The sequence below is a fragment of the Fusarium odoratissimum genome (assembly GCF_000260195.1).
Source record: "Fusarium odoratissimum NRRL 54006 unplaced genomic scaffold supercont1.3, whole genome shotgun sequence".
In the NCBI taxonomy this organism is placed as follows: Eukaryota; Fungi; Ascomycota; class Sordariomycetes; order Hypocreales; family Nectriaceae; genus Fusarium; species Fusarium odoratissimum.
The window spans coordinates 1,859,871-1,871,157 of NW_022158689.1; the positions used below are offsets into that span (position 1 = coordinate 1,859,871).

General features: G+C 49.8%; 4 protein-coding genes across 4 annotated transcripts; 2 read left to right on the plus strand and 2 right to left on the minus strand.

Moving 5' to 3' along the window:
* Positions 1-313: 313 nt before the first annotated feature.
* FOIG_03038 (uncharacterized protein) lies at positions 314-493 on the plus strand (the record flags this gene model as incomplete). The annotated part of the gene is made up of 1 exon (XM_031200669.1): positions 314-493. One exon carries the CDS (start codon positions 314-316, stop codon positions 491-493), a length of 180 nt encoding a protein of 59 aa, XP_031070437.1.
* A 1,215-nt stretch (positions 494-1,708) lies between these two features.
* Positions 1,709-5,980, minus strand: FOIG_03039 (uncharacterized protein). The gene is made up of 2 exons (XM_031200670.1): positions 5,881-5,980; positions 1,709-5,829 (listed from the first exon to the last, which is right to left on the minus strand). The coding sequence occupies exon 2, from the start codon at positions 5,675-5,677 to the stop codon at positions 2,045-2,047; it is 3,633 nt and encodes a 1,210-aa protein (XP_031070438.1). The 5' UTR covers positions 5,678-5,829; positions 5,881-5,980; the 3' UTR covers positions 1,709-2,044.
* Positions 5,981-6,036: 56 nt separating this feature from the next.
* On the minus strand, positions 6,037-7,772 carry FOIG_03040 (N-glycosylase/DNA lyase). The gene is made up of 3 exons (XM_031200671.1): positions 7,520-7,772; positions 7,161-7,470; positions 6,037-7,107 (listed from the first exon to the last, which is right to left on the minus strand). The coding sequence occupies exons 1-3, from the start codon at positions 7,636-7,638 to the stop codon at positions 6,346-6,348; spliced, it is 1,191 nt and encodes a 396-aa protein (XP_031070439.1). The 5' UTR covers positions 7,639-7,772; the 3' UTR covers positions 6,037-6,345.
* Positions 7,773-8,132: 360 nt separating this feature from the next.
* On the plus strand, positions 8,133-10,836 carry FOIG_03041 (uncharacterized protein). Its single transcript, XM_031200672.1, has 6 exons — positions 8,133-8,296; positions 8,357-8,382; positions 8,435-9,550; positions 9,605-9,869; positions 9,920-10,131; positions 10,183-10,836. The coding sequence occupies exons 1-6, from the start codon at positions 8,269-8,271 to the stop codon at positions 10,207-10,209; spliced, it is 1,674 nt and encodes a 557-aa protein (XP_031070440.1). The 5' UTR covers positions 8,133-8,268; the 3' UTR covers positions 10,210-10,836.
* Positions 10,837-11,287: the final 451 nt, after the last annotated feature.

Sequence of the window (11,287 nt, forward strand, 5' to 3'; positions counted from 1 at the left end):
CAACCGTTACGGCCGCACATCACAATCACTTGAGAGTTATAAGCGCGGATTAAGGTGCAGGATCACAGCCAATATCTCAACAGAAGCAAGCCTCAAAGCAAAAAAGTTAACGGCGTCTAAGCTCGATTGTAGGTGAGGGACAGCCTTCCAACATAGTTCAGCTGGTCTTGAGACCTACACTACGGCTTGTTCTGTCCTCCTACATAGTGCTAGGGCGACACAAGGCCTGAATTTGACCTAATATTCTCAAAACCCTCTTCCTCACAGCAGCTAAGATGTGGGTTGGTTTGGTTTACATGAGATAGCTTCAATTATGGATGCTATGAAATCATCGTGGACAGAAGTGTTCTTACATCTCGATGACCCTTGGCAAGTGTCTGAGGACCGGTGGCTGGCTTCCAAAGGCTGCAAGACCACTTCGATGACCTTGGCAGATATCAGCAACGATAACATCGTGCATGATGCCAGCCGGCCTGCCAGTGGAGGTGAATAAGTTGGTCTGTGGATGGCTCCCGTTCCATCTTTTGGACAACAGCTCCCAAGCGCGAGAACCAAGAGCTTGAGACAAAACCCATATCACAAATAAGCTACATTTGCATCTTGTCACTTCTGACGTCTTTTACAAGCCTTACATACACAGCCATGCACCCTGGTGCACGGTAAAGACAATGCTAACACGGGGAGCACGGCACATGAAGCACAACAAAACATCATGATAAGAATTCCATCTTGAGCCTTGTACTGAAGCACACACACCAGGTGTCTCCACCAGAAGATCCAACAAATGCCCACGTGCAATAACAAAGATGATAGACACGCCTTTACTCTGTATGGAAAAAGAGAGACATACGTGGGCTTCAGCCAGATTTCCCCCTCCGCATATAGCCACTCAGAGGCACAAGAAGATACTTAGTGAGTGTCGATCACACCGTGCCTCCCCCTCCCCATCGAACTTGCGCGCGTCCCTTGCTGGTATTGTCGACTCAATGCCCAACCACCTTTGGCTTGTATTCAGAACCAAGAAAATGTCGAGGTAACAACTCCGTGACACGATCCAAAGGTTGGGCGGCATGGGCCCGTTCTCCTTCCCCTCTCCCCTGACTCAAGGCGAAGACGACAGGAACATGGGGAGATCCCTATGGATGAAATCTGCATCTGCCGGAGTCTTGCTCAAAAGTTCCTCTTGAAATGTGGATGAGCCGCGGGTCCGGGCGTTGACTACCGAAGAAGTGCAAATGGTTCCATCCGTGCATGATGGCCTATTAGTTCGATGATACATCCTACTCTATCTGCTCTGAGAAGTCATCACACGTGCGGTGTAGGTACAGACAAAGTCGTGGGTATGGATAGCCAATCCAAACCAGCCTTCCATGGCTTTGAAGATCTTTCAGGCCCAAGCGTCCGGCTGAGATTCATGGCGACCTGAAAGGTAACATGCTCAATTCGCCAATGTTACTTTCGGCTGCTGACTTACGGAGAATCCTTTGGTGAGAGGACAGTCAATAAATCACCGCCAAGCTAATGTCTAGCTAAACTGCTGCCTTCGGATGATCGTCGCTCTTCTTAATGAGGTGAAACCACCAGCTCGGTTGAAGGACCCCAAAACTCTGCTTCATCCCTGTAGCTGTAGCGAACATGCGAAGTCGGCGGCTCCGCTGTGAGGTGAGGTGAGATGAGAATTGAAATGAGTGCTACACCAGTCTTGGCAAATCATCCGTTCATTGACCCAGCAAGCGGTCAACACTCAGATCATTGTTAGGTAAAAGGGGTTGGAAAGCAAGTCGACATCGTTCACATGGTTGTGAGACAGGAGATTAGCACTCGGTGTAGTGCAACCAGACATTCGAAACATTGAAGCCGTTTTTATTATCTATCAGAACGCCCTGACGCATGCAATGACCCCCTTTCAACGTACAGCATTCCAAATTACTAACCTCCCCAAATCCATACCTAACGCAAGAAAAGAAAAGTCCTTGGAATAAACCCCTGCTATCACCAATGGAAGCATCCTCGTGAAGCCAATCGTCCCTGTCTATACAAACTCTTACAGCACAATCGCCAGCTCCGGTCTATCCATCTTGTCTTCATCAAGATTTGGATAATATGGCACCATCGCGTCAGCCCCCTGAACGTATGCATCGTTGTACAAGCGCCAGTATGGGGTTCTGACCTTTCTTGCCGGATGGAACAGGCCCGCCCAGACGTAGTTGAGCACCAGGCCTGGCCCAACTGCCATTCGAATGGCCTCAATGGCCTCCACGATACGATCGATGACATGTGGGCTAGTCTCAAATAGATTCGGGTACAGAAGGTTGAGGAGGTGCACCATAGCATCCTCGCATCCAAGACCAACCACGCCCAAAGCAATATGCTTGACGACGGAAGCCGCTGTTTGACGGTGGACCTGATCACGGTCGATGAGAGCGTCTTCCAATAAGGGAGTCACTGCGTAAACGTAGTCCTTTGCCATCTCGCCAATATACTCGAAAAGGAAGGAAAGTGACTTGAGCACACCATTCTGCACGTTGAGCTCTGGGACACGATATTCGTTCATGAGAGCAGGAAGAACTGTAAAGGGAGCACAAGTTTCGGCCACGATACCAATGGCAACAGCCGTGTTAACACGGGACTGGCGCTCCTGCACTCGAAGGTTGTTCAACAGAGTTGCCAACACATCCTGAGGACCAATAGCTTTGGCAATGAAACCAAACGTATTGTTCGCAGCTCGTCGAATGCCCTTCTTGTGAGCCTTGAGCATATCCAGCAGCTCAAAGCAGATTCGCATCCATTCTCGGGCATTGACGCTCTCAGGTCCCCGATCCGCAATACGGCCGACAAGGTCAATCGTATTCTCCTGAACCTTTTCGTGACGGTTTCGCAGAATAGGGGTCAGTCGTGGGAGCAGCTCCTTGATGGGTGGTTGCATCTGCGCAATACCAACAACTGTGACAATAGACCGCAAAGCACCCAAGATAGATCCGAGAACTTCGGGGTATTCTTCGCCCAGATACTCGTAGAGCACAACACCCAGCTTACCCATGAGGGCATCCTCGCCACACTGCTTCATAACCATAGCAATTCGGGAGATCAGATCTGCTGCCTGTTGTCGAACCGTCGCCGATTTGTTGTTGAGTCGCCATAGAATAGTACTGACGATTTGAGGGATGTAGGGCTTGCAGCGGGTTCCCAAAGCATTGACAACAGAGCCAAAGCCGTTAAGCATAATAATGTCTTCGACGCTCTGCTCCTGGAACGCGTGAAGGATACCGTCAACAAGTCGCTCTTCTAGGCGCTCGCCAATATCTGCTGCGCCCAAGCTTGCAACGATCTTCTCCACCGTTTCGACAGTCATTTTTCGGTATGGTTCGCTCTCGTCCTTGAGGTTGTTGACGATCCTCTCCACGATTTCGCTGACTCCAACCTTTTGGCCGATGTCGACAGTTGTTTCCACCACTTGTCGATAGTTTCGCTTATCCAAGGCCATTCTTCGTACCCAGAAGCTCTTAAAAAACTCGTCCAAAACGTGTTCCTTGAGGTATCCTGCAGTGACACCATCCGTCCCAGCACACTGAGAGACAACCTTGAGAACCACCTTCTTCATTTCTTCGTCGGGTGAGGAGAATTCGCGAAGCAGGATCTCCATGATTTGGCTGGTATAGTAGTTGGCATACTCCTCGTCCATCAGGGGAATGATGTATCCAACAGCCTTGAGGAAACCTGCAAGACCTTTGCCTCGCTGCTTGCGGGCGCCCGTCCATAGAGGGTTAAGGATGTCATCGAAACTCTCGATACCATAAGGGTTAGAGGCCTCAGCCAATGCGGCAATGGCCAGACTGGTGACTGTCCTGACCTTTGTCTGTTCGTCGTTGAGGTTAGGCCCAATACACTCAACAAGACCCTTGAGGTGAGGAAGCACGGCACAGCCCATCAGAATAGGGATTTGCTGAACAATCTTCACACCTGTGTGGCGGGCTTGCCATGACTTCTTGCTTCTGCAGACAGCCCGGAGGAAGGGTAGCAAAGCAGGGATGCCAAGGGCTGACGCTACCACCGCAAAGGCTCGTGCTGTTGTGTTCCGGACGTATTCATCGACGTGATCGATATCAGGTCGCATGGTGCTGATCATGGTAGCAAGACCAGCAGCCTTGCTCAGGTTAGAGATGATTTCTCGTCCCTCCACTCTGGCGTAGTAGTCTTGGTCGATGAGCAATGGCTCGATAACAACCAGGATCTTGTGGACGTAGGGCCGCACAAGGTCATCGAGCTTGTAGAGAATTCGGTCAATAACTTTCACCAGCAAATGGCGCTCTTGGTCCTCCAACGTCTTCTCCATGAGTAGGGGCAGGATTTGGTCAAACAGGGGACCAGCTCCGAATTGCCTGGCATTGTCGGTAATCTGGCGAAGAGCAGTCTTCCTCATGGGGGGAGTACCGTTCTTGATCTTCAACAGAAGCCTCATGATCTTCCTCTCTTTCAGCTCTTCAACCGTTAGAGCATTCTCATCAGAGCCATCGGTGAGCTTTCCGAAATATGCCATGTCTTCGGCTTTGAAGAACTGTAGGTCGCCTACTCCGGGAATCTCAGCAGGCATTGGCTTTCCACTGAAGCGTACTTGTTCAGGATCTTGCATCATGAAGCCTGATTGGGGAGCAGGGGTGGCCATAAGCTTGTGTGCTGGAGCGCGGACAGGTTCGTAGCCAGGAGGAGGCTCAAGGATCTTGTAACCATCGCTTTCGCCAGGTAGGAGGAGGTCGAGTTCTTCGTCGCTGAGAGGCATGTTTCGACCAATGTCGGTACCAAAAGTTGTTGGCAAAGTGGGTGCGGATGATGGGTGCGCAGGAGTAGCTAGCCCTGCGTTGCCCATGGGCGTAGCAGAAGGGGCCTGATCCCATCGCGAACGCTTCTTAGAAACCTCTGCTCCAGGTGCAGGAGCTTGGTCCCATCGCGAACGCTTGGGTTTCGCTGCTTCGCCGGCCTCAGCCGTATCATCCTCGGCGGGTGCCGACGACACATCCCATCGCTTCTTGCGCTTCCGAGCAGTCGAAGAAGCCTCGGTAGCTTCAGCTTCGGCATTAGCATCTGTTAGCATGGGCTGTGCATCGCTGTCATCACCAGTCTTGCCCTCCTGCTTCTCTTTGATAGCTTGCAAAACGCGCTGCTCCTCCCTTTCTAGTTCGCGAGCCTCCATAATCTCGCGATAACTGGTGCCATTCTCGGAAGCGCCAGCCTGGCGGTTCGCGGCAAAGGGATCGGCGCGTGTGGGAGTGACGGCGCGATTGAATCGGCGCTTTTGATAATCTGTCTCACGATCGACGATTCGACCACTCTTCTCGCCTTTCCCAGCAAGGATATCATCTTCCTCCACGCCACCTCCACGAGCGAACTCATCAATCATCTCTCGCGATGCGGTATACTGGCCAATTAGCCGTCGCGTATTGTCACCATCGCCCATCTCTTCATCGTCGTCACCCATCGGTAGCGAGGTGTGATACCCGGAAAACCTATCAGCTCCATCACGATCGTAGAGGGTACTGTCGGCGCTGTCGGTCAACTTCTGCTTAGTATCGTCGACTCGCTGATTTGCTGTATCAAAGGTTCGCGAACCCTTGTTACCAGCAGAGGCAGCATTTCGCTCCTGCTGGAGCTTCTTGATGGTCTCGAAATCCGCGTCAGACATTTTCGATTATGACATTCGCAGCTTCATCCCGGTTCGAGAGGACAAGGGGCGCTCGGAGCGTTATCGTTGCGCATGGAGAGTTGAAAATAGAAGATGGGTGATCGCAAAATTACACTCCTTGACGAAGCTTTCCTAGGTTGGGGGGCGATCTTCTCCACCCGAGTTTTAGCCGCTTGCTTAGATTCATGCATGTGCCCGCTTACTGGAAGAGGCAAATTGTCAATACTGCTTTGACCTCTGGTAACCACATCAGACATTGGTAATAAGTATTACACATGACGAATAGTGAACTTGGAGTGAAAGGAGCTTTAGGATTGAAATATCATGGCAAGTACCGTCCCTTGAACTTACATCTATCTGAGGTAGCATGTCGAGAAACGGCGAATCGAATGGTATCATACATCAGTCCACATCATAACTGTCTGTCCGTCAAGTCCAGGAAATACATAACGTAGCCATGGCATAGTGCCAGAGGTCCTCAGATTCAGGAAAAATGTAAATATCTTCTTGTGGTGAGTCTATAGGCTTAAGTCTTATCATCATGAGACTCGCACTCACCACAACCCTTATCGACCAAGTATTCAATATTTATCGATTGCCTCACTTCGACATAGCAGCCATTAGATTTACTTATTTTACTCACCCCAACTAGACGTTGAAAGGCGCTCTTATGAAGTGCGCACCCGTTTTGACCTTCTCATCTGTTTGACCTCCTCCAACCCTTGCTCATCTGTGGGTTCAATGACCGGTGTTTCTTCCTTTACCACTGTGTCACTATCGGTAATCGTGATAGTCTTCCTCGTTTTTGATCTCGTATGTTCTGTGGAACCATACGCCGTCAGTTTGATCACAGTAGGCTCGTCCTCTTCTTTTGCAGCCTGAGCTGCAAACTCTCTCAAATCGGCGGTAAAGAGAACCGAGTGAGCCCAGCCGGCAAACGGCCCCCAGAGGCTTCGGAAGTGGTCCCCCACAGCCTCGTAAGTGGCCTTGTTTAATGTCTTGGCCTTTGATTTTCCAAACTTGTAGTCTCGCTGAGCGATTTGCCAAACATGAGTGTCAACAGGAACTGCCTCTCCCCAGCCGAGGCCCATGAGGCATACGCAGTCGGCAACTTTGGGACCAACCCCTTTCAAAGTGAGTAGTTGCGCAAGTGCCTCCTTGTAACTTGCATGCTTCTCCTTCGGTACAGGCGTTGTGTTGAAGCCTGGTTGGTCAGGATTTCGAAGGCTTTCCAACCAGGTTTCAGGCTTCTCGTTGGCAACCATCCGTGCTGTTTCAGCAATGTACTTTGCCCGGTATCCGAAGCCTAATTCTCGAAGATGCGATTCAACATCATCTCCTGTAAGGTCTTGAGGCGATGGGAAGTCATGGAATGGCTCGTCTCCCATGTATGCAATGAGGGGACCGTAATTCTGACACAGCTTGTACACCTTGGATACCCGATCAATTATGAGTCAAACCTTCGCAAACGATATACACTCACCATTTGTGATATCCGCGTAATATTGTTGTTGCTGCTACAGATAAAACATATCAATGTCTCCCAGGCATCTTGACTGAGAATTCGAACCCCTTTAAACTGGGGAGCCCTCTTTTTGAAGTTGGCATCAGCATCTGACCATTGTTTGTAAAGCGGTTCGAGACTAGTATCCAGGTTGAAATAGTGCCTTAGGAGAGCCTCTGTGTCGTTGGGTGCTGGCGTCAAAGGTTTGGGTGCTGGAAAGGTGACCCGATAGTGCAGATGAGTTGAGTCCTGCTTCAAGTGAAGAAGTCGACCATGCAAAGTGCAGGTCCTGAAAGTGTTAGCATAGTCGACAGGTTGCGGTTTGAACAGTAACTCACCATTCATGGTTAATCTTTTGCCATCTAAAAGACTGCCCACATCTTAAGGTGGTGTTGATACAAAGCTCCCCGAGAGTAACAGGCAATTTATGCCAATCCGTCTTCCCCACGACAGACATTGAGAAAAGGATTCAACCCGACTACTGTTGTTGTAAGAGGCATTAACAAGAAAGATGCGTCAAGAGAACGAATTGGTAGCTTGAAGCCAACACTGCCTATTGTTGATGTCCGTGGCGACTCAAGGCTGATGATGTAATGTGCTATTATGAACGCTATAGCCCCTGGAACTTGACAGCCTACCTGACTACGAACATAAGCCAAAATCCAACATTTAAAAGCTTAAGAACAGCCTTCTGTCATGTGGCTAATACAATAATTCTTAATTTTAGAGATTTTACCCATGGGCATGTTTGGGATCAATCATGGCGGCTTTTAAGTACAAATAATATATATCGTGAGTTCAGTTTATGGAATTTCTTTGTTCTCGACTCTGTTTGCTGCTGGAGTTTTTCGCAAGCTGCCCAAGCCTAACTGAGAGGCCAAGTCCTAAAACGTGGCGCTAGGCCCAAACTTTACTAACGTTAGCGCCTCCTGGCAAAAAAAGCTCCAGCCTCGCGCGATGCCTGCCAGCTCTTTGAAATTAGAACCTCGTTGCGGCTTGAATCAACGAATCCGCCTTCCAACCATTCGCACTCATCAATTTCAGAGAATACATCCAAGCTCTGGAGTCGCTTGTCGCTGCTAAAAGTATGAACGGTGACAGCTATTCTTCCCGAGGTAAGTCCTACTGCAATGTGATACTTAATCGCGTCGCGTCGCTAAATCCTTACCACACAGATGGGCGCAGGGGACGAGATTATCCTGTAAGTAATCCATTTCATCCTCTCGAATGTGATTCAAGCTGACTTCGCTTAGCCTAGAGGTGAAAGAGGTGAAAGAGGTGATAGAGACGATCGTCGAGACCGACACCGTGACCGCGACCGCAGACGATCTCGCTCACCCGAGCACCGAAGCCATCGACGAGGTGAAGGCGATGTCGATGCCTACTCGTCCAGCCGAAACCACCGCGACCGTGAGCGCGAAGACAGATACTCGGGCCGCGAAAGACGAGGTGGCGACCGTGAGTGGGATCGCGATCGAGGATCATCCCGTCGAGATGCCAGACGCGACGACGATGAGCGGCCTAACAGGCGAGACCGAGACCCCTACGAAGACCGTCGTCGCGGTGGAAGAGATCGACGCGAGGACAGATTTCCAGCACAGCAGGAGCGCCGTAGCGCGAGCCCACCACCTAAGAAGCGAGAGCCAACTCCAGATCTGACCAACATCGTGCCTGTCCTCGACCGCAAGCGTCGCCTGACTCAGTGGGATATCAAGCCTCCAGGCTACGAGAATGTTACAGCTGAGCAAGCCAAGCTGTCGGGCATGTTCCCTCTTCCTGGCGCTCCTCGGCAACAGCCAATGGACCCGAGCAAACTACAGGCGTTTATGAACCAGCCTGGTGGGCAAGTCACGAGCGCTGGACTGAAAGCCAATAACTCTCGCCAGTCAAAGCGACTTTTGGTTTCAAGAATCCCCTCAGGCACAAGCGAAGAGGCCCTCATGTCTTTCTTCAACCTCCAGCTGAATGGGTTGAATGTCATCGACACCACAGATCCTTGCGTCCTGTGCCAGTTCTCCAACGATCGGTCATTTGCCGTCATCGAGTTCAAAGACGCCCCCGAGGCAACAGTTGCTTTGGCAATGGATGGAATATCTATGGAAGCCAGCGATGCATCGAATGGTACGGATGGAGGTCACCGTGGCCTTGAAATTCGCCGGCCCCGTGACTACGTCGTGCCTGCAGTAACTGAGGAAGTCTCCTATGATTCCGAGGTCGTCTCGAACATCGTTCCGGACACTGTCAACAAGCTCAGCATTACCAATATCCCTACCTTCTTGACAGAAGAGCAGATTATTGAGCTGCTGGCTAGCTTTGGCAAACCCAAGGCTTTTGTTCTTGTCAAGGACAGAGGGACAGAAGAGTCCAGAGTGAGTTCACCAACCTATTGTGCGAAAATAAGATTTTCTCTCTAACATTCCCAGGGTATCGCATTTGCCGAGTACCAAGACCCCGCCGCCTCCAATCCAACTGCACTTGACACACTCAACGGGATGGAAATTGGAGGCAAGAAGCTCAAGGTTAGCAAGGCCAGTATCGGTCCTACACAAGTCGCCAACTTCGACGTGGGTATCACCGCTATCAGTGGTCTTGCTTCTCAGACTGCCAATGAGGTTGAGAGCAGTCGAGTGCTTCAGCTTCTAAACATGGTGACTGCTGAAGAGCTCTTGGACAACGACGACTACGAAGGTGCGTGATCTTGGCCATTGTAATGAACTCCTACTGACAAAGCCTGTCAGAAATTTGCGAAGACGTTAAGGAAGAATGCTCCAAGTTTGGTAAAATCATCGATGTCAAGGTTCCTCGACCCACTGGTGGCAGTCGACAATCTGCTGGTGTAGGCAAGATCTTTGTCAAGTACGAGAAAGCCGAAGATACAGCAAAGGCTCTGCAAGCTCTTGCAGGACGCAAGTTTGCTGACAGAACTGTCGTGACAACATATTTCCCAGAGGTAAGCTTAGACTCCTAGGTTTTGGTTCATAGCGACTAACCCGACATGTAGGAGAACTTCGACGTTGGAGCGTGGTAAGAGGTAATATCGTTTCCATCCAAGGCGACCAAGGAGAAAATATGTTTGCTACCTTGGGTATATGGGTTGAGGGGGCAGGAGTCTTCTATCGGTGTACGGGTAGGGAATCAATTGAAAATGTAAAACACAGGGCATGGCAAAGCATTTGGTATCATCGAATTCAATACTACCGACCTTCGCATGTATGAGCAGGCACTAAGTGCAAGTCAAGTGTTACATCGTGTTGATGTGGATTCGTGTTACGAGAATGCAAGGTTCACTACTACGAGGCCAGGCACATGTTGATGGATTGATACACAGCGGTGGAATCAAGAGGAGCATACATTGAAGGTACTGACTATTTGCAAGATATCTATCTAACGCAACTTCAAGTAGGAACAAGTAGCCTAAAGAATCTGTACTCGGTTAGTGTCAAGCCCAACAGTGAAAACGAGTCGAATTGCAAATAAAATGACCAGATCAGAAGTCCTGTTCATTCATTGAGCCCGAGGGCTCTAACATAAGAGGTACCAGAAATAAGTAAAAAGTGATTTATCATCATGTCGAGGTCGACTGAGACGGTATGAGGAGCACTTTAACTTACCATATGATTGAAAGTAGTGGCGCAGAGCTCAAAGAGCTCTGCTTCATGCAGAATATCAAGAAAGAAAAACTCGAATCGCGACAGCAAGAAAAGTAAAAGAGACGCGACATTAGCGCTAAGCTTGGACCATGCACGTGACCTCTTATCTAGCATCTGCATCGTGGCTTATCGGTCCAGTCGATTCGCATTTCGCTACCCTAATAAAAGTGGATCACACAAGCTGCCACTGGAAGTCAAGGCTCATTCAGTGGAAGCCAGGATTCTGTTGATACTGCACTTGCAGCTACATAGGATATGCATTATGGCAAAGGGGGAGAGAGAGCGAAGGCGAAATATAACTTACCGTTTCTCGTGTCAAGGATGGCTAAGGGGAAAAAAAGAAGAGAAGAAAATCAGAGCGAGATAGCTTCAGAGGATATTCGTGCCCATCGCATTGTACCTTCCCTCTTACATGGCATACAGTTTTCCTTAGATGGCATCTCCTCCACTTTGCAC